General features: G+C 37.9%; 1 protein-coding gene across 1 annotated transcript in view; it reads right to left on the bottom strand.

The window, feature by feature from the left end:
• The window catches only part of Rme-8 (receptor mediated endocytosis 8), a 328,909-nt gene that overhangs the window by 28,762 nt on the left and 277,379 nt on the right, over positions 1-22,768 (bottom strand). Inside the window, exons 48-49 of the mRNA XM_089253740.1 lie at positions 14,498-14,671; positions 12,371-12,550 (exon numbers count right to left, since the gene is read on the bottom strand). Coding sequence (XP_089109866.1) covers positions 12,371-12,550; positions 14,498-14,671 — 354 coding nt within the window. The remainder of the gene's footprint in view (positions 1-12,370; positions 12,551-14,497; positions 14,672-22,768) is intronic.

The raw sequence follows: 22,768 nt of genomic DNA, 5'->3' as shown, positions 1-22,768 counted from the left end.
CATCAGGAGAGACAGGGAAATTTTTAATTGGGTTTTGGGGCACACTGGGATTGTATAAAAAGTTAGTTTTTTTTATTTTAATAACTATACAACCCCTTGAAACATAAATGACATGTCTGAGTACTACACATTATTCAGAAACTTTTTGGAAAGTCTACCTCTAGAATCAACAGTTCTGCAGTAAAATATCATAATCCACTGTTTGCTATGCACCCTGTATATTCAATCAATTTTGGTTGTTCAAAGTAACTGCAAGAAAGTTTGAATAATGTAAACTTTGAATTATCCAATTCAATACTAGATTCATAAATTGACTACAAATTAATCATCAACTATTATAGTTTGTCGTGAAAGTACAGGGTGATTATAAAAAAACTATCCCGACATATGGGCCCCTAACTATCATACCATTCACAGAAACTGAATGAAATTTTGGCATAAGGTATTTTGATGTATGCGCTCAAGAATGATATGGAAAACAACAGTGTCACTCTAACAGTTATGGTTACAGTGAGAAAATTTCGAAAATATCAAATGGCAACACCAAGTTTTTTGTATTGGAATGTGATCTCCATTGTGAAAAACCCTAAATAGCGTTCGAACGGCAACTGTAGCATGAAAATCAGAAGCAGCATAAAATAAAGCATTTTATTGTGTCTCACAAATTTTCCACATGACCTTGTGGAGGACTAATCAGGCTGGGATCTCAGCTGAAGAAACGGTGTGATGAATGAAACGAACATTAATGCTCTGGTGCACGGCAAAGCCCTTTTTACTTTTTCCTTGCCTAGCTCCGGGGATTTTCGTGCTACAGGTGCCATTCTAACGCTATTTAGTGTTTTTCAGTATGGAGATCGCATTCCAATACAAAAAACTTGGTGTTGCCATTTGATATTTTCAAAATTTTTTCACTGTAACCGTAACTGTTAGAGTGACACTGTTGTTTTCCATATCATTCTTGAGCGCATACCTCACAATACCTTATGCCAAAATTTCATTCAGTTTCTGTGAATGGAAGTTTTTTTATAATCACCCCGTATATAGACCATAGTTTCCTGAACTTTTTATTACATCATCCCCCTTCTTCAGAAATTTTTTCTATCATCGTCCGCCAACTCAAGTGAACCCATAGGACCGTATGTTATGCCTGTAGCTTCTATTGCCCCCCCCCCCTTCTGGACCGTTCCATTGCCCACTTTGGGAAAAACAGATATAGACAATCGCTTTTCTTGAATAAAAAATCAACCATTCCATATTTTAATTTTCGAATTTTTTATACATGAACTATGTATGTACTATAAATTTGTTGTCATTATAATCTAATGTTAATCACGAAATAAATTCTAGTCAGTTACCAGCATGGTCTTGCTGTATTTTAATCTTTCCCTCACTACAAGTGTGGTGACGAGAATGGGATCAAATCGACGGAATTTATACAACATGGAAAAACCTTCGTTTGCATCATCGGTTGAAAATGCTGATTTTCGCTCAAGATCATGGCTATGCTTGTCATCATTGTGGTCTTCTCAAGTTCATCCAAATGCGGTTTATTGATCTACAATCGTTCAAGTGAATGGAGTTCATGATGTTCTGATCATTAAAGTTTTGGTGGTGGTGAACTGACGATTTTCATGCATTTTGGCTGTGCTTCCCTGGGATTTTTCAGATGCTGGTATGCATTTAGAGTGGATCTCTATCTTTTTTTGGAATATTTAGGTAATTATATTATACACTTCGTTTTTAGTTTTACTAATTTTTCGAATCGTGTTTATACCAAAAAAATTTTTTTTTAGAATTTCAGTAAATTTTCATTCCCATTCCATTGAAATGGCTAGCATCATATCGTTTCAGGAATTTGACATTTCAAATCCAAATTCTTTTGAACTTTATGCCAAGCAACTAAAATTTTTTCTTGGGACAAATTACATAGACGATATAGGTAAGAAGCGTGCTACTCTGTTGACTATTTGCAGCATTAAGGCCTTCGTCGTTATTCTAACCTTGGTTTCTCAGAGAAATGTCTCTGATGTCTCTTTTGTTGGACTTCTAAGTTTCCTCCAATTTTTTTTTCGTCCAAAATCACACATCAGAAATTTGTCGACGTTTCAAATATCATAAACGAATTCAGAATAAACATGAAAGTGTTAATGCCTATGTTACTGAACTGCGTAAACTTGCTGAGGAATGATTTTGGAGGCACTTTGCCCGAACGCTTGACAGATGAATTTGTCGCATGAAGGACACGGCAATGTTCAAAAGGAACTCTCTTAACAGAGTCTAAATTGACTCTAGAAATTGCAGTTTCCATCGCAGTTGCGGCCGAAACCACAGCTTTTCAGTCAAGGTATATTCACTTTTGGAATTCATCCAAGACTGCTGATTGTGTCGATCATGTTGGACATAATGGCAAAGAAAAAAACTTGTTTAAAAAAAATTCATCCGGGAATGGGACTGGGAGCTCAAAAGTCAAATCAAAAAAACTGGTTTATTTTGGTTGCAGTTGTCATCATCATTAATCGGATTAATAACAGCAGAATGTCATTCCTGTGACATTAAAGGTCACATAAAATAAGTATGCCAAAAAAAAGAATCAGAACAGGGGATCACCTCATGCTAATGAAGTAGAAGTTCAAGTGGAGTATATGAATTCATTCCCAGCCTGCCTTCCGCCGTCCCCCTGAAATGGGGGGGGGGGCAGAAGGCAGGCTGGGATTTCTTGACAATGTTGAATCACAAACTCTGATGTTGATATTTTGGCCTTAAATCTAATCTTCGACTAGTGCGGGTAATTTCAACGAAGTCCGGTGGGCCCTGATCAGTCAAATCCACTTATCTTCAGGGCCCCCTGGGTTCTTGTATTCTAGCGAAATGAGATTCGAACGAAGAAAGTGGTAACATCCTTTGTGTGACCACAAGAACTGGAAGAACTCCTTGGAGGGTGGAATGGAGTCTCTGGATATCTGCAGTAGGGGATACAGGTGAAAAACTGGGTTTAGCATTTCCTGGGTTGCCAGGTAGTACAGGGGGCTCGAACCCTGTCTAGCCAACAGGGAGGCTGCCCTATCAACTGGTGTATAATCCCTCTCGTCCTGTATTTCCAGGTGGCACCTGGGTGGGGTAATGGTCGATGATGCGGGGGGGGGGAACTCTCCCAAGGCCACCACTGCTGTATGAGGGAATATGGGGTTAGTTTCAGGAAATCTTCCTTGGAGAGATCCCAGGGAAGCTGGTTACATATCACTAAAACAAATACCATGGATAAAAACAAAACAAGAGAAAAAAATTCATCAAGCCAATCCCCTAAGCAACTAACCCCTGCACCAGGAGAAGAGGTGGAAGTGAGAGTGGAAACATCTGTGGAAGCATGTGCAAAAACACGAATGGAGCACAAACAGAAGCCAGGAACCCTGCTAAAGTTCTCTCGACCAAAGAAGAAAAGAAAAACAATAAAAAGCAGCAAAAAGAAAGTCGTAATCTAAAAAAGACTCTGGCAAAAGTGACCTTGACAGAAGATGATGACAAGAACGAGGAGAAGGCTGCAACGCCCTGATCCTGAAGACTTACATCAGGCACTGTCAAGGCTTAACAGTCAAAGGGGACTATACTGTGCAAGCAAGGAAGAGTTCCTGGCGATATGCCAGAAAAAGGAATCAAAAAGCCTTGCAAGGATATATCCTACAGTAAGGCTGTAAAGAAAGGCATTACCCTCAGGTTTCAGGCCAAGGAGCCTGAAAGGAAACTGACCCCAGCTGACGTTTCACATACATCACCAACAAAGTTCAGAACCAAATGCTGGAGGAGACACTGCAGGTATCTATTCCCATGCAGGGCCAGGACACTTGAAGGCCCCAAGCACTTAAGTAATTCAGTGCCCCCGAGCATTATTGAATCTATCGATTGAAAAAAAAATTGGGGTAGACACGACCCCAAGTTTTGATGTGAATACGTTCTTTGTGATTGCGTGGTAGGTAATGACAAAATTAAATTTGTATCATCAGATTTTTCTGAAATAACTAAAAGACAATACTAATGTTATCTATATGAATTTCGTACCTTTCAAGATACGGAATGCATATAATATGTGAAACAATTTTGTTACAAAAGCGGACTGCGAGCCTGGTGCCCAGAGCAGAAAAGAGGTATTAAAAACAGGGGTATCATTGGATTTGCTTTAACGAGATCTACCCGCAGACATCAGAATCACTGATATATACTGAATATTTCTTGACATATAAGCGTTTAAATTATTTCATTTTTTCAAAAAGTTTTGCAACTTTTTGTGAACGCACCCAGTGTCGTCAAATGATTAGAAGACGTATTCACCTAAAAAAACACATTGGATGAAATTTTATATTAAAGTAGTAAATAATATGTAAGGCAAAATGTAATGTGAATATTTCTACTCACAAACTTAATTTATTTGAAAGCCCCCCCCCCTCCACTTTTTCTAGTTTTGCAAATTCTTTGATGACATTTTCAAAATCAATGCCACATAACACATCTGCTTGTATTTTTAGTTGAGATGGAGCATCAAGCCTCTTTATTGTTCTGCAAATTTTTGTTTCAGTGCTTGGCATAATTCTGCCTTGAAAATAACAGTTACATTTCTGTAGCTTTTTCATTAAAATTTTTCTTATTCGATATTTCTTATAATTAGGATGTAAAATTTATTAGAATTTTTATTTGTTGAATTGAGCAAGCTAAAGAAACGCAAGTCAATGTTACTATCACTGTTTTTGAATTTTTCAAAATGTAATTTTTGGAATTTTTATTTCATGTTTTCAAGAGAAAAAGACAGACCTCAGATTTGCACCTTTTGTTCTAGTCCAGTGTTTCCCAAAGTGGGTGATGGAATAATCCAGGGGGACAACTAGAAGCTACGGATTTAACATAGAATTTTATGGGTTCACTTGAGTTAGAGGGGGCGATGAGAAAAAAAAATTCGAAAGAAGGGAGCGAGATGAAATGAAAAGTTTGGGGAAACTATTTTGTCTTTTAAAACATTTCAAGATATTTTCTCCCACTGACTGCTTCATAGAATTTCCTGAACCGGCTTCAGAAGGAACCACTGAACTGGAATAGACACAATATTATCTACAGGTATTTTTGGTTAATCACCATCATTGGGTACCTTGTCCTTCTGATACATTTGAGTTCTTTTGCAATCTAGATCTGGTAGCATTTCTCTTTCTTTTGCTTCTACAGTGGATCAAACTACACACAGTCAATCTTATTATTCATAAATATCTGCACGTTCTAAGTTCGTCCTTATTCTATTAAAACTTGGCTTGCTCTGTGCCTTCTCAACGCATAGGATCACCCGGACAGCCTTGAGGTCTTAGGTGCAGACACATTATATCCTCATGACAATTAGATTTGGGTACAATTTTCGAAAGAAGTTGCAAATTAAAAGGTATGTATTTTTTAGCTGGGGGGTTTTCGGGAAAATTACTTTGCCTTCCAGGCGTCACATTTCGAGGGGTCACAAGGAATCTTTCCAGAGGAATTTTGAGTAATTAACTTACAGAAAAACATTTTAAATATACAGAAATTGATTTAATAACATACAACTTTTTATTTTGAGTATTTTTTTACGATATTTTAATTTTTTGATTGAAAAATTAAAAATATTTTTTGGACATCTTTTGGAGGAGGGGTGCGGGCCTCCTAAGACTTTACCTACGTAAGCCTCTGGAGTCTATGATGTTGATCAAATACTCTGGACTTACTTTATGGAATTTTTGCAACATATTTCAAAAACTCTACTTTAATGTAAACTCTTGTTTGCAATATTATTAGTTTCTCTGGAATTGAGATTTCAATATTGTTGCTGCGGCCATAGCATATGCCTCTCATGTGTCAAAGAAGAATTTCAAGATACTTCAATTTCCAATATGATCTTATGAGGATTTTCTACCGAATGATTGATGCTGGGAAAAAATACAATTTGACAACTTTTTGTGTGATGCCCCTTTTCTCTTGATGCCCTAAGCACATGCTTTTTTGCTTCATTATGCTTATTAACTATTAATGCTTATTTTGTTTATTATTATTTTGCTTATTAATGGTTAATCTGGTTCTGTCCCCATGTTGATAGAACCATCTTAGGGGTGGAAGGTCTACGCATTATTTGTAGAGACCAGACCACCCTAGATTAGCTAAAAGCGGTGACCAATAGGTTACCGCCTCCACCTAACATTGAGGGTGACACCATGTATCTAGCTTTAGGTCCCGGTGATTTAGACCTCCAACCAAAAATTTCTTCTTATGGATTCCTGGAGACAAGCATCCAAACAGATCTATGAAACTCCTGAGTATATGAGGTCTGGTGTCTGGGCAGCTCCACCTATGGGCTGTCATCCGGGAAATAAGGGTAATACCCTGGTGATTGGGGTGCAGCAAGTGATGGTTGATTGGCTTGCCACCAGATCTTTCACGGTGCACTGTGGGCTGAATGCAGTTACGTTCAGAGAGCCGACAGCAGAAGCTAGCCACACTGTCAACCCCGCATCCTGAGGAGACATTCACATCTCAGGCAGAACAACAGGCCAAACCTGCAACTGAAGCAGCAGCTGCCTCCAGAACCGCTACAGGAAAAGCAGATGACCCAGCAGCAATAAATGAAACCTGGAACAGGACTCTGGGTCCAACTCCAATCCATTCCTTATCTTATTATATTACTTATCAAGGTTTACCTGGTACCTAGTGGTAGCAAAATACCCACAGGTAAGTAAAACTTTTTAATATACTTTGCCAAATGTTATTTAGACAAATAAATTTGGAACACAGCAAAGCTGCATACCACAACCTTGCAGCTTCCTTTCATAATCAAAGTTACTTTGCAGCTCTGATTCAAGAACTATGGGTCAGAAACAGGATATATATGGGTCGCTTCCCAGAGCATGTGTGTACCTTGCCAAAGGTATCCATACTTGGATGTTTCTGCAATTTACATCAGAAGATGTTGTTGCTGTTTGAATGGTTCTATCATGATTTGTTCTGTCTATATGGCCTACGATCTTAAAACCCCACAAGAGTTCTGTGAATTGGTGGAATAATGTGAACATCATAATATAAGTATGATAATTGTATGAGATGCCTATGCTTATCATACAGCTCGGATATAAACCAGAGAGGCAAAAAATTGTTAGAATTCCTCATACAAACAAATCTGGTCTGGGCTAACCAAGGGCACAGACCAATGTTTTGCACACAAAATTGTGAAGTTATTGATCTGACCATGGTCTCAATAGATATCACAAATGTGATCAAAAAATGAATCCTCCTTGTCAGATCACAGGTTCATAAATTTCCATTATGAAGCAACAGTTGTTCCTACTTTTTTCTGGAATTTTAGGAGCACAAACTAGGATCTTTTCGAAGAAAATCTGGGAAACCAGCTCAACACTCTCGTCAATCATGGAGATGAGATCTCAACAGCACATGATTTGGACTATCATGGCATCACATGGAAGTGATCAGAAACTCTGCAAATCAAGTGTGTCCAACCAAGATTGGAAAATCCAAAGTATACTAAAAAAAATGGACTAAAGATCTCTAACTCCTCCACCAGGAAACGAGGAAGGCTCACAGGAAATCTGTCAATACTAAACTTGAATCCAACAGGACTAATTTCAAGGAAGTTCAGAGAAAGTTCAAGAAAGAAATCAGAAAAGTGAAGAACAGCTCTTGGCGGAAGTTCTGCACAGAAATGAGCTCGCTGTCAGAAACAGCCAAGGTAAGCAAATTGATCAAAAAAACTCATAGGATAAAATAAATGTTATTGAACGACCAGATGGAGTATCCTATTCTACCAGCCCAGCAGAGAAGCTTGAATGTCTACTGGATTATCCCTTGGAGGACCTACAGAACCAGACTAGGCCTACCTTGGAACTGGTAGTCACCTTAATAGCCAACATGATAGTTAAATATAACAAATGAGCCAAAGCCTTGAGGGGATTATCTCCTTTCAAATCACCGGGAACAGATGGAATATAGCATATCTTTCTACAAAAAGGATGGGAAGTTATTGACAACAATATGATTCATCTCTACAAAGCCAACCAAACTTAGGATACATACTTAAAGTATGAAGGAGCTCCAAAGGTATCTTCCCCACCAAAACCAGGAAAAGATGTCTATTACAGACATGCCAACATTGGCTCAAAGCTTGTTAGTAATGATGAATGTTCAGCTTTACCATGGATGGGGGTACCCCCTAGGACAACATAATCTTAGTACAGAAAAAAATATTTGATGCAATAACGATCGACCTTAGTAATTTCTGCTGCTTGCAGTGGCAACTTTTTTGGTTGGTAGACTACAGCCAACCCAGTTGCACAGCCACAGATATTATCAGGGTTTGTGATGAAAAGCCTAAGAAGAGGAGATGATAATTTAAATAAGGGCCATGGTCATTCCAATCCCATTTTTAGGGATGAAATCAATTGCGGGAACATCAATTCAAAAAAAAATCATCTCTCTCTCTCTCTCTCTAATATCATAAATTTCTCGGGACTTCTGGCAACTCTTTAAAGGAGAGACAGGATACTATAATTTCATAATAAAATACTGCTCTTTTTTCAAAAATACCCTATAAAATTTTGGAGAAGAGTGAAATTAGTCTTAAAACTATATTTTCAGATAATTCTGAGCTTGACTATGAAAGATGGGAAAAGGGAAAGTGGTGCTGAAGTACAAAGGAATAAAACATGATCTTTCGGAAAGAATCATTTCGCAGCATGTGGGAAGAAAATTTTTCAGCATCCTTTTCCAAAATTCAAGGAATTTGAGGATGCTGAGGGACACATTGGCGACACTGATACACACAAAGATGGTATAAAAGTATATTCAAGTTTCCAAAAGTACACAGAAAAAAAATTAATATTTTTACATTTAACAAACAAGCACTATTTGGCACAGAAAAATACAAAATACACTCTTGGAGAAGGATGTTGATTTTGGCACCTATGTCGTAGAGTTCCCACCACTGGTTGTGGCACCATTTTCTGGCAGGAAAGATATTTAAAACTTACAAGGAAAGGGTTCAAAGGTGTCAACCTCAAAAAGTTTTGAGAATATTACTGCTAATTCTATTCATTTAAACATGCACAAAAATATAAAAATATCCGGCGAAATTATTTTGGGTCTCTAAAAAAAATTGCAAATATTAATATTTTGAATGCGAATGTAGGCCAAGAAGGAAATTAAAAAAATCCAGTAACCCTATAGTCTTAAAGTGATGTCATTCAAACACCACAAGATTAGATACAGCACAGACAAAGAGAGAAAAAAAAAGAGAAACAACTAGTTTCTAGGGGAAAAAAGCTGGAGAAAAGAAAGAGAAAGTTTCTATAGATATCACCAAGAAGAGCAAAAGATAAGTAGCCAACTGTTAAAATTTTTAATAATTTTTTTGCCTTTAATAATTGCATTCGCCACTAATTTTTTGTTTTTATGGGTGAGATGAATATACTTATGACTCCTTTGAACCCTTTCCTTGTTAGCTAACTCCTTTTTTTATTCAAATTTCATTGTCAATTTCTTTGACAGCACAACAATCTTCTTTTACCATTTTTCTCAGCATATCAGAAGCAGGTGAGGCCACTGGAGTCCGACCAATCAGGTGTTATAGTGTCTTAGCTGTGCCGGTCGTCTGCAGAGATTTTCCCACCTGCTACAGGGTGGCTTTGAAATCCCTATAAAGAAATCCCCCCTACAACACCTCTTTTCTTTTACTCCCTATTATCAGGGAACTTCTTTCAGCATCAAGTACAACCCATCATCAACCTCAACAGAAAATATTCCAGGGTGGGTGAAAATGAATGAATTTTTTTTCTTTTTTTTTTTTGGAAACAGATGGAGGATTTTTAAGGCACCTTAAAAAGGAAACTGAAAATTAATGGTTTTTTGAAAAGTTCAAGCACCGTACAAACCCTGTAAACCTATTGGAGGTAAAAAAAATTTCTGTATCTGATTAACAAACTTTTCAAACCAGTCTATCTAAGGCATGACTGACAATGGGATTGACACTCTTTACTTGCTGTAGTCATTACTTGCCCTCTAGAACAGCAGCAGTTTGAAAAAGCTAAAACTTTAAAATAAAAAGTTTTCAATGTTTTTCTTGAATCAGTAACTTATTCAACAGAAAACCTCAACTTGAGGGGCTGATACCACCTGAGCATTACTTGCATGCATTGAGGGAATAAGAATAAACTAGAGTTGCCCAACGATTGCGGACAGCAAAAATCGTACAGCACTTTACAAACTGGAGGTTTTTCTCTAATGAAGCCAGCTCCTTTGTGAAAAACAGCACTCACTGGGCAACATCTTGTGTGGGCAGGGTAGCTCAGGTCGATAAGATGCTCGCCTAAAGTACCAAAGGATGTTTAGAGGTGTCGCGAGTTTGATACCCGGTTCGTCCTTGTTAGAAAAATTTCCTGACACAGAGGTACAACAAAAAACGGCGACATGGCTGAAAGGAAAAAATTGCTGCCGAAGGGAGTACCCCATCAAGGGCTTAGTGCACCAACCCCTTGATGAATATAAAACAAGCCTGCCGTTCAGAATCGGCAATAAATTGTAGGTCCCAGTCTAATTAGCCCTCGTGTTCAGAAAATGACCGTGGTGAGACAAAAATGATCGAATGATCCAACTTCTTGTGTGTTAAAGGAATTTTTGCATACAGGGATAATCTGGCTCATCTGGCATTGGCCTTAATATTTTTATTTATTAATTTGTGTTCAATAGATGGTACCATCTATCTTCTAAACTGAAAATAAGTGGACATCCATTTTATATGTGTGGTGTAGGTCTGCTGATCACCATGGCAACACCTATTTTCTAAGTGTAGCTGAGACAAACTTGGAAACCCCACAAAAGTTGTATTCAACCAACAGAGATGGCAAGAGCCAAAATTTTCACATGTGTGAAACATAGTTTTGCCCCCCCCCCTTTCTACTCCAGATTTTAAGCCCCTGTGACACCTGTGCCCATGCGGCCACATGGTCAGCCAGCCATAGGGTCGTAGACAGGGCTGCAATTAAGGGGGGGGCAGGTCTGTCTGGTGTCCAGAGTGCCTGACCAGAATGGGAGTGCAAATTTCATCTTTTAATTCCTCCTTCAACATTATGGGGAAGGGGATCAATATGCATGCTTGCCCAGGGTGACTAAGCATCTAGTTTCAGCTTTGGTTAAAGATGTCAAACCCAGATTTTTGTGATGTGAAACTGTTACAACACATCAACCACCGCTGATAGCTACACAACCACATAGCGACTAGATGACGAAACTGTGGACACTTCAGTTAGTTTTTACCAATTAAGGTTTTTTCAATAATCTTGGAAAAACTTTTGACGATTTCAACAGGTAAACACTTTTTATGTGATTTTTCACAAAGGTGCATGTACTATTTAGTCAAAACAGAGTGAATTTATGGCATAGATAACGCTGGCTTTGAAAGCAGGTAGGTAGCCACAGAAGTACCATTTTCAGTACACAGCCCATAATGTTTGTAGCCTTTATTCAGTTGGAGCACACATGTATTTTAGCACCCTCTTGTAATATAGAGAAAAAGTGGTTAAAAATGAATGGCTTCCTCTCCTTCCCCCGTACTCATTTGGGATTTATACAATTTATTCCAACAACTCTTTCATAGGGGGGGGGGGGTGCAAAGGTCAATATGAGGTGGTTATTACTTTGATGTGTAGCAAAAAAAAAAATAATCTGTCTTCAGGTAAAAATATGAAGGATGAGTAAGAAATAAATATTTTTGGAAAAAATTTTTCTTCTCTTTCTGAACTGAAAAAAGTCTTTCAATTGCAGCAGAACATAAAAAAACATTTTCTTCCATTACCCACGAGTTATATAATGCAGTACAGTACCTCCTTTATACTTCAAAGCAGTAAAAATACTTTCTAAGGACATAAGATAGCACTATTCATGTGGAGGAAGGGAAGAAATATGGAAGGGAAAATAATGCTTTCTTGGAAGGAATGTGTCCCACGGCATAAGTGAACAAAAAAAACTTCGGCACCTTTTTCCAAAATGTGGAAATCAGTGTTACATTCAAAGTGCATATAAAAAGCATTTCGAGGAGCTCTGGGTACAAATTTAAGCAATTAAAATACAAGCAATTCATTTGATGTAGAATCACACAAAAACACATGATTGGAGCAGGATGTCAATTTTGGTGCACTATGGTGCAATAGGCATTGAGTTCTCACCCCACATGTATCAATTGATCTATTTTGTTTTTGTTTGAAAGACTTCCAGCTCATCTATATTCTTGAAGGGTCAAATGCATTTTCACAAAATTACTTTCGCTTTATAACACTTCATTATTTTATGAATCAGTTTGAAATAAGATTACTTCATTATATGAAAACTGTTGAGCAATGTGTAAACAGGCTCCACACACTACAGAATCATCTTTCTCCATTTTATTTAAAATTTGCGGGATAAATCCCAGTCCAGGTATTTCTTCTAAAAGGGATGGCTGTGCCTGTAGAAGTAAAATCAATGCCTGACTCACAGTCTCAATTGTTTCACCCTGAAATGAGGAATAAAATTCAATTACTAGAAAAACATTTTCAAACTTTTTGTCAGTTGGTTACAAATTAAAAAGCACTCCAAAACAAAACCTACATTTAATAAAAAATAATGTCATATTTGAAAAAAAAAACCCAGCATTATGCATGCAAAATCAATTAATCTAAGCTTATCTAGATTAAGGGTGGTCAACCCCCAGCACGCATGCTGAAAGGAGGGTCCCGAGCCGAATGGGGCCCCACAAATTTTCCTTTTTCTGAGCATAACCCTTTAGGGGGCTCCCAGAATGCAAGCTACAGTTTTGGGATAATTGTAGTATAAGAAGCACAACACCATGATTACGTGCCACTAAAATTCATGCTGTTGTTAACATGTTTCTTTTAATCGGCATTGTCAGCACCAACAGAAAAATGCAATCATAACTATTTATTCACTGAAAAGTATTATAATTGATTATTTGATTAATAAAATGAAGTTGAATGTATCGCCCCTGTAAAAGGGTTTGCCGCATTATACTCTCAGAAATTAGCAAGACCGAAAACTTCATTGTCATTTTTGGTGCAAAATGACAATGTTATTGGACAACCGCGAAAGAGCAACCAGGTGAGGAGTTTAAAAATGTATCGAAGGTGATTTTGAGAGAGGGTGTAAATAAAATATAGCTGTGTGTGTGTGTGTGTGTGTGTGTGTGTCGGTTTCAAAATCTTTTCGAAAATATCGTTATAGCGGATTTTTTGTTTATCGTAGAAAATGATATCATTGTATCTGGAGGAGAGGAGTTTAGCATTAGACTGTGGGGGGGGGGGAAATTGCAAGGTTTCTCAAAGTGTGTGTGCACGGCTCTTAGGGGCGTCGGGGTGAGCTGCCCATATTGATTTGTGCCTATTCAATGTCATGAAATTGTTCTTTTCGAGACTATTTTGGGGATCCGCGGCTATATTATTGGCCATGGCTCCCCACAAGGACAAAAGCGACAGAGCTCTAGTCCTGGGGCCCGGGAAAATTTTAATCAGTTTCTGCTTTTTCATGCTGAAATTAACTATAGAAGGGCCCGTGAAAAGTCTGACCAGGGAGGGAGCCCGCAAAAGGTCCCAGCCTAGGGACCCTGCTCCAGGATGTGGAGGTCCATGATAAAGACCAAGGAGAACCGAGGGTGACGAAAAAGTTTGAGAACCACTGACTGCTATAGGCTATTCCAAACTTCCAAACAATATTTGATTTATAATTACGGATTTTGTAATGTCGGATTTGGCGTAGAAAAGAATAACGTTGTATATAGGGGCCCAACTGTCCCCTTACATCCATTATTGACGTACCTGGAAAATGATTTTGGTTCAGATCCAAGGAAACTGTAGACAAAATAATAACTGATATGAAAGTCACAAAATCTTGTTTCAAAAATGTCAATCTGTCAAAAATACAACCAATTTTAACAAAAAGGCATGTGTGGATGATAATAATTTTTTTTAAATCAATGGTCACACAAATGCCTCAATTTTGACAGATTTGAATGGTGGACAGTCAATGAAATGATAGATACAATAGATAGAATGTGCATGGAAAACAAGAAAACCGGAACATTTATGAATTAGTTTAGAGCATTTTAAGACTAAGCAATGTTTTCTTATTTCATGTACATCTGAGTAAAACCATGCAGTGACAGAAAATAATACTCTGTAATTTACTTTTACATCTTCTCTCAGTTCTCTATGACAAGACAACAAATTACACAGCGCTTTATATATTTTTAAGACAACACAAATGTTTTTCAGTTTTATAAAAATTGAAATTCACCCAGTTTTTTATTTTTTTAACTTAGTAAACATCCAGATATTTAATACATAAATACAGATAGATAAGGACCAAACATCGTCCTTGTGCAAATCTGCATTTGTAAATTTACAGGCAATGCTACAAAAGAACATGAATATAAAAAGCATAAAAGTACCACAATTATCTCCTTGGACATAAGATTACTGATGGTGTTGAAAAGCTCTATCAAAAATTCTTTTGGTTTTCTAATCACCCATGCTGGATTCTGAATAAAAAGACGAAGATAGACACCAGCTACAACAATTTCTCCTTGCTCTTCTGGCATACTCAGATCCAAGTCTGATGGAATCTGAAATGCAAAGTGAATTGAATAGTACACAAACATTTTTTAAAATAAAAAGATTTTCTATACCATATAGATAATTGTACTGGTAGCTAACAATGTCACCTCTAATTTTTATTTTACTTGCACAAACCTGTTTCTTCAGCAAATGAAATGACAATATACCATATGCACCTATAGGGTATTTCATGACTTTGTGTGTGTTGGAATATTTTTACAGTGCACGGTTACATGAAGAGCTTATGAGGGAACAGTGGTACCTTGACTTAGAAGTGTCTCTTGTTTTGATTAACCCAAGTAACTAAAAAAAATTAGAAATGTGACACCTGCAAGCAATATAATTTTCATATAGAAACTAAAAATAACATTATTTAAATAAAATGTTGTCTCAACATGATTCAACACAATTTTTCTAATCGGAAGCTCTATATCAGACTTCTTATGTTTGCTCATATATAAATTGAGGTTTCAAACATAGTTGAAACAGAACATATAAATTGTGTCTCTCACACTTTTGCTGCATGTTCACATTGATTTAAAGCAAGAGCCAAAAAAACTGGTCACCTGCCTAATATCGTGAAGGGCCCCCGCGAGCCCTCAGAAGTGGCACAACACGACGTGGCATGGACTCGACTAATGTCTGAAGTAGTGCTGGAGGTAATTGACACCATGAATCCTGCAGGGCTGTCCATAAATACGTAGGAATAAGATCTCTTCTGAACAGCACGTTGCAAGGCATCCCAGATATGTTCAATAATGTTCATGTCTGGGGATTTTGGTGGCCAGCGGAAGTGTCTAAAGTCAGAAGAGTGTTCCTGGAGCCACTTTGTAGCAATTCTGGACGTGTGGGGTGTCGTATTGTCCTGCTGAAATTGTCCAAGTCTGTCGGAATGCACAATGGACATGAATGGGAGCAGGTGATCAGACAGGATGCTTACGTACCTATCACCTGTCAGAGTCACATCTAGACGTATCAGGGGTCCCATATCACGCCAACTGCACACGCCCCATACCATCACAGAGCCTCCACCAGCTTGAACAGTCCCCTGTTGACATGTAGGGTCCATGGATTCATGATGTTGTCTCTATACCCGTCCATCAGCTCAAAGCAATTGGAACCAAGACTCATCAGACCAGGTAACGTGTTTTCAGTCCTCAACAGTCCAATGTCGGTGTTGTCGGGCCCACGCCAGGCGTAAAGCTTGGTGTCGTGCAGTCATCAAGGGTACACGAGTGGGCCTTTGGCTCCGAAAGCCCATATCAATGATGTTTCGTTGAATGGTTCGCACGCTGACACTTGTTGATGGCCCAGCATTGAAATCTGCAGCAATTTGCGGAAGGATTGCATGTCTGTCACGTTTAATGATTCTCGTCAGTTGTCCCGTTCTTGCATGATCTTTTTCCGGCCGCAGCGATGTCATAGATTTAATTTTTTACCGAATTCTCGATATTCACGGTGCACTCGTGAAATGGTCGTACGTGAAAATCCAAATTTCATCGCTACCTCGGAGATGCTATGTCCCATCTCTCGTGCGTCGACTATAACACCAAGTTCAAACTCACTTAAATCTCGATAACCTGCCATTGTAGCAGCAGTAACCGATCTAACAACTATGCCAGACACTTGTTGTGTTATATAGGCTTTTATAAATAATGTTTCCTGAACTGGTTTAACATTAATATAACTGATTAATTATTACTTTAAATGTGGAGATACATAATCTAAGCACTGGCGTGAAAATGCACAAACAGCTTACTTGCTGGAGAAACAAAAACGTTGTGTTGTGTTTACAAAAGCACCGTTGCCACTATCTGATAGCAAAATAACATCTTTAGGTTTTAGCTCTTTAAATGGCTAAGTATATTTATTACAATACTCCCCCCAAAAAATATGAAATACAAAGATGATTATATGAATACAAAACCGAAGTTAATGTTCATAAATCAAACAAGAAGGCTTTTTCCGCTCACGCAATGGATATCGACGAGTCACTGGTACAGTACTTTTATCAGCAATATCATGATTCACCGGATCACTTTTTGTTGCACAGTTCTTATCAAGAGCAGAAGAATTCACTCCACTGTCTTTGACATCTGACACAGGAATACAATTGTCATAGCTAGATGAAGATTCGCTGTCATCACTGGGATTTGGAAGTGATGAATGAGTGATGTTCTCATCAACAGGAACATGTGTAATGGATCTTTCACTTGCAATTGATTTCCTAGGAATATCACATTCACTACTATCAGTAGTCACTGGATTATAAGCATGATCAGGGCGTAACTGATCAATGTGAGCAAGATATTTCTCACTAGCAATGTTAACAATCCATGTCTTGCTTCCCTTGGGTTCCACCAAAGTTCCCCCGACTCCACTGATGATTCTTACTGGATCGAACAAAAACTTTCTGACCAGGGTGAAAATACCTTTTTGCATTATGACTACGGTCATAATACATTTTCTGTGAACCTCGTTGTTTTTTTACTCTTGCTTGAACACTGGGCTGTACAAGAGACAATGGTGTTCTGAGTTGTCTAGACAAAAACAATTCAGCGGGTGATACACCAATTGTACAATGAGGTGTAGAACGATATGTCATCAGGAATTGAGAAATTTTCTTACTCAATGATCTATGATTATTTGGATCATTTTGCATTTTTGACAATGCATGCTTGAAAGTCTATACTGACCTTTCTGCAAGTCCATTAGATTGAGGATGATATGTTGGTATCAGAGTAAGAATAACTGCATTAGATTTTAAAAAGGATCTGAATTCCTCTGAAACCAATTGAGGACCATTGTCAGAAACCAACTCTGACGGTAAACCGTATCGAGAAAATAACTGTTGCAAAGCATCAATGGTACTGAAAGAAGTAATAGAAGGCATTTGTATCACCTCCAACCATTTAGAGTGGCTATCAACAACCAAAAGATAATTCTTTTGATCTTTTTGAGCAAAGTCAATATGCACTCTATCCCATGGAAATTTGGACCATACCCATGGTTGAAGTGAGGTTCCTGGCAAAGCTTTGCTTACTTTCTGACATGCAGAACAATGTTGAACAAGATTTTCGATTTGTTTGTCCAATTGTGGCCACCAAATATGACTTCTCGCAATAGCTTTCATCTTGGAAATTCCAGAATGTGTATCATGCAGTAAATCTAATAAACGTGTTCTAAATTTTTCTGGAATAATCACACGCATTCCCCATAGAAGACAACCACAGTCCACGGACAACTGATCCCTACGAATGAAAAATGATTTTAAAGCCTCATTATTGAGTCTTTCAGGCCAACCATTCTGAACATACTTCAAGGCCATTCCCAAAATTGGGTCATTGCGAGATGCCTTGGCAATATCTGAACTAGTTATCGGCAAATCCTCACAATATGAAATCTTAAATATATCAGATTGTGCATCCGTCTCAGATTCTACTGGAGCACGAGATAATCCATCAGCATTAGCATGATCAGAACCCTTTTTGTACTCAATAGAATACTTGAATGAAGATAACAACAAAGCCCACCTCTGCAGCCTAGCTGCCACAATTACAAGGATACCTTTGTCTGGTGCAAAAATGCTTATTAAGGGGCGATGATCAGTTACCAATACAAAAGGTTTACCAAACAAATACTGCTGAAATTTTTTTTTATAGCAAAAATGATTGCTCCTGCCTCTTTTTCGATTTGAGAATAATTTTGTTCAGCTTTAGTTAATGTTCTAGAGGCATACGCTATGGGACGTTCCTTGTTGTCTATGACATGTGATAAAACAGCTCCTAAACCAAATGGAGAAGCATCACAAGATAATCGCAATGGCAATGTTTCATCATAATGGACAAGTACGGCATCTGATGATAGAATGTTTTTACATTTCTGAAAAGTTTCTTCACACTGAGACGACCATTTCCATGGTGTGTCCTTATGAAGCAATTCATATAGAGGACCCAATAGCATAGCAGAATTTTTAATGAACTTTGAATAATAGTTCAAAAGACCTAAAAATGACTTGAGTTCAGTGACATTAGTGGGAGCTTTCATTTGCTTAATGCATCTAATCTTTTCATCAGTAGGATGAATACCTTGACTGTCAATTATATGGCCAAGAAATTCTACACTTTCTTGCAAAAAACTACATTTTGACAAATTAAGTTTGACATTATAATCAGAAAATCGTTGAAATACCTTCTCTAATGTTTTCAAATGTGCATCAATTGTATCACCAGAAATCAAAATATCATCTTGAAAACATATCACTGATTGCAAACCCTGAAGGATCTTTTCAATTGATGATTGAAAAATTGCCGACGCACTATTTATGCCATACAACAATCTCGATGGGCGTACTAAACCTAGGTGAGTGTTGAGAGTAAGGCATTCTTGTGAGCGTTGATCAAGTTCGATTTGTTGGTACGCATGACTCAAATCCAACTTTGAAAAATACTTTCCACCGTTGAGAGTCGAAAACAAATCCTGCTGTGTAGGCAGTGGATACTGATTTTGATCAAGATACTTGTTCACAGTGACCTTAAAATCACCACAGAGTCGAACATTACCATTCTTTTTCGGCACGATCACAAGAGGTGTTGCCCAACTGGAATGCTCCACAAATTTCCAAACTCCACGTTGTACGGATTTGTGAATTTCTTCGGCAACTTTCACCTTCAACAAACAAGGCACAGGACGTGATTTGCAAAAAACTGGTTGAACATCCTCCCTCACTTTCAATGTTGCCTTGATACGTCTAACTGGTTCACAACTTTCCTCGAAAAGCTCATAAGTGACATCTACAATCACCTCCCCGGAAACATCGATAGGATTTTGATTGTAATCTTTAAGAAATACATTCGTAAACTTGGGAACAATATGAGGTAAATGTTTCCTCAGCCAACACTCGGAGATAATGGCTACATCTGCCGCAGTATCTAACTTCATTTCCAATTATTTACCACAGATCTGTACGTTAACCAAGAAACAGGATTCTTTATTCAATTTATTAATTGAACGGATTGGATTTTGAATTTGCTGGCGCAAGGACCAGTTTGGTCAAACTGCGCCAAAAAAATGACTATATAAAAACAAGAAAAATTGTCCCTTTGTCATATCGAAAAATAAGACTGCTCATGATAAAAAGTGATGGGAAACGTAAAACACTGACATTTATTAATTGAATCCACTGAAAATAAATTATACTCTTCAGTGTCCAATTTATCTGCAGTAGATACCATTTTAGCAGAGAAATTTTTCTGCTTTGACTTGCATACTGGAGAAATATGTCCAATTTTATTGCAGGCATGGCACCTAGCATTTTTGTATTTAAATTTTTCGGCAGTGTGTGACGCACCACATCGATAGCATTTCTGAGAACTTGACTTGTTACCGTGAACACCTTTACTCTGGCTTGAGATACTCCTCTATCTTGGCTTATTTTGATGAAAAGTCGATTTTCCCACTTTGTTTACATACGATGAGAGTTCAGCCGCTGTAACCTCGATATTACTAGAGCCTTCTTCAGCAAGTTCCATTGCTACAGCTATGTCAATGGCATCTGCAAGTTTCAAATTTTTTCTTGCCAGTAGACGTTTTTGAGTTGCCTCGCAGCGAATACCGCAAACAAATCTATCCCGCAAAGCCTCGTTCAAAAAAATCGCCAAAAACGCACGTTGATGCAAGCCGTTTTAATTCCACCAAATACTCGGCGATGCTTTCACCCTACTTTTGATTTCGTCTGTGAAACTTGAATCTTTTAGCGATGGTAATGGGTGCAGGACGAAAATGTTCTTGAAGCAATTTGACGAGCTCTTCATACTCACAGTCCTTGGGTAGACGCTGTGTTGGCAAGTTACGAAGCAATTTATATGTTTTTGCACCAAGCACGGAGATCAACACTGGCACGCGTTTTTCATCTTCCACTTCATTAGCTAGCAAATACTGCTCAAGCCGTTCGATGTACAAGTCAAAACCTTCATTGGCATCATCATAAATCGACAACTGACCAACTACGCCTACTTTCAACATTGTAGCTATAGCGTAATCAGTTTCTTTTTCAGCGCGTACAAGGTTCGATTTATTTACCTTCACAGGAACACTTCCTCGTCGCCATTTTTATAAATAATGTTTCCTGAACTGGTTTAACATTAATATAACTGATTAACTGATTATTTATTACTTTAAATGTGGAGATACATAATCTAAGCACTGGCATGAAAATACATAAACAGCTTACTTGCTGGAGACACAAAAACGTTGTGTTGTGTTTACAAAAGCACCGTTGCCACTATCTGATAGCAAAATAACATCTTTAGGTTTTAGCCTTTTAAATGGCTAAGTATATTTATTACATAGGCGTTGCCGACCACAGCCCCGTACTGTGATTGGTTCCATATCTCTCTATTTGCATACACATGCCTGTACCAGTTTTTTTGGCTCATTAGTTTACATGCAGTATTACAGAAAGAGGAAGCAGCAAAATTATACAATCATAACAGGAAGATATAGGAAATGCTTGTAGTCAAGTAAGGCTTGAAGGTTTTTAACCAATAGCAAATAATCTCATTCATGGACTTTCCATTTCTTGCTTGTGAACAAAAACAAAATGTGGTTTTTGTTCATTAAAGCTATTTCCTTATGATGTAGATGCATGTTCCTTACTCACTTTGATGCATTTGCTGCAACTAAACCCAAAGTTATCTATCAGATATGGCCAGATACAATTAAAATTGGGATTGCAGACACCGATCATGATAAAAATTTTCAAGAACCTCACTGTCCACCAGATTGGGCTATGGACAAAATGGATAGACTGTAGGAGAAAAGGGATTACCTACCTCCATTATGAAAAAAAAAAGGTTATGCAATATGCATTGCTTTCCTCTACTCCTTTTGTAACCCTTCCATATTTCTGACTCCACTGGTCCATTTTATCATCCCCTCTGGGGGAGATAATGACCACCTCGAGAGACACTGCTTCAGGTCAATGCTAAAAGAACAGCTAAAATTTTAAGAACTAATCAAGGCCGAAAAATAAATAAAAATGTTTAAGGAAAGGCAATGAAAAAAAAAAAAATTAGCTGCAACAGCCAAAAATTAACTCTTAAAGCAGAGTTCTTCAACCTTTTTCCAGTCACGAGCACTGTATATACCCATCATCAAAAGAAGAACACCCTTACAGCAAATTTGACATACGAATGCATGAAAGCAAGATGATTTCAATTCTTGAATGCAGTTTGTAGAAGGTGTTTAATTGTAATGTTGATCAAGTGCTCATGAACATGAAATCGGATACAAACATCAAGCATTCCGTGTATTTCAGAGATCACTGTAGTGTTCGTGAGCAACGGGTTGAAGATGCCTGTCTTAGAAACACAAAAGTTACTGCTTTATTGTGGGAAATTACTGTAAATTTTATTGAGACATGTATATATCGTCTTGCAACTTTTTCTGGAAGATGAAGCAATCTTCCAGATCCCTTTCTTCAACACCCTTCTTTTAATGTGATGTGCCAAAGGAAAATTTTCAACATTTTTCTGGCGCCTGATCAAGGTGGTTTCACAGATAATCCATTGTATTAGGACCAGGGCCAAGAAAATAGTACCAATGTTTTCTTAGACCCAGAAATCGAGCTAACTGAGTAGCCAGCCATTGGACTACCTCGATCATGTTGTTCACTCTATACTCATGCAACTGCAATCTCAGACAACTGGCAGATACACTATAGTCAGCATTACACACATCCTTATGAACACCTTATTAAGAGAGAGCTAGAATCACTCCCCCATTATATCTAACTGATACCATCACAGAATTAGCATGAATAGTGAACACGGGCAGAGATACAGGGAGGGCATGGGGTATTGCCTCCCCCCCAGCCTAAAAGACAGAGGCCTGATCTAAAGAATATGTGTATACAGGGTGATTCAAAACTCAACATACAAACTTTTAGGGGAGGTAGAAAACACAAACAAAATAGAATCACATAGGAATGCATGACTGGAAACCCCAACCTCATCAGCCGGAAGATAAACAAAGATACAGAAATGACAAGCCAATAATGGGTGGAAAAACTATTCATTTATTTATACAAATATTGTTGGCCCAAG

This window comes from Pholcus phalangioides, unplaced genomic scaffold (genome assembly GCF_987345545.1).
Source record: "Pholcus phalangioides strain wild (caught in Gottingen) unplaced genomic scaffold, Ppha-v1.0 ptg000039l_1, whole genome shotgun sequence".
NCBI classification, from domain to species: Eukaryota; Metazoa; Arthropoda; class Arachnida; order Araneae; family Pholcidae; genus Pholcus; species Pholcus phalangioides.
The sequence above is the reverse complement of the archived record's forward strand: the minus strand, read 5'-3'. Positions and strand labels throughout refer to the sequence as shown.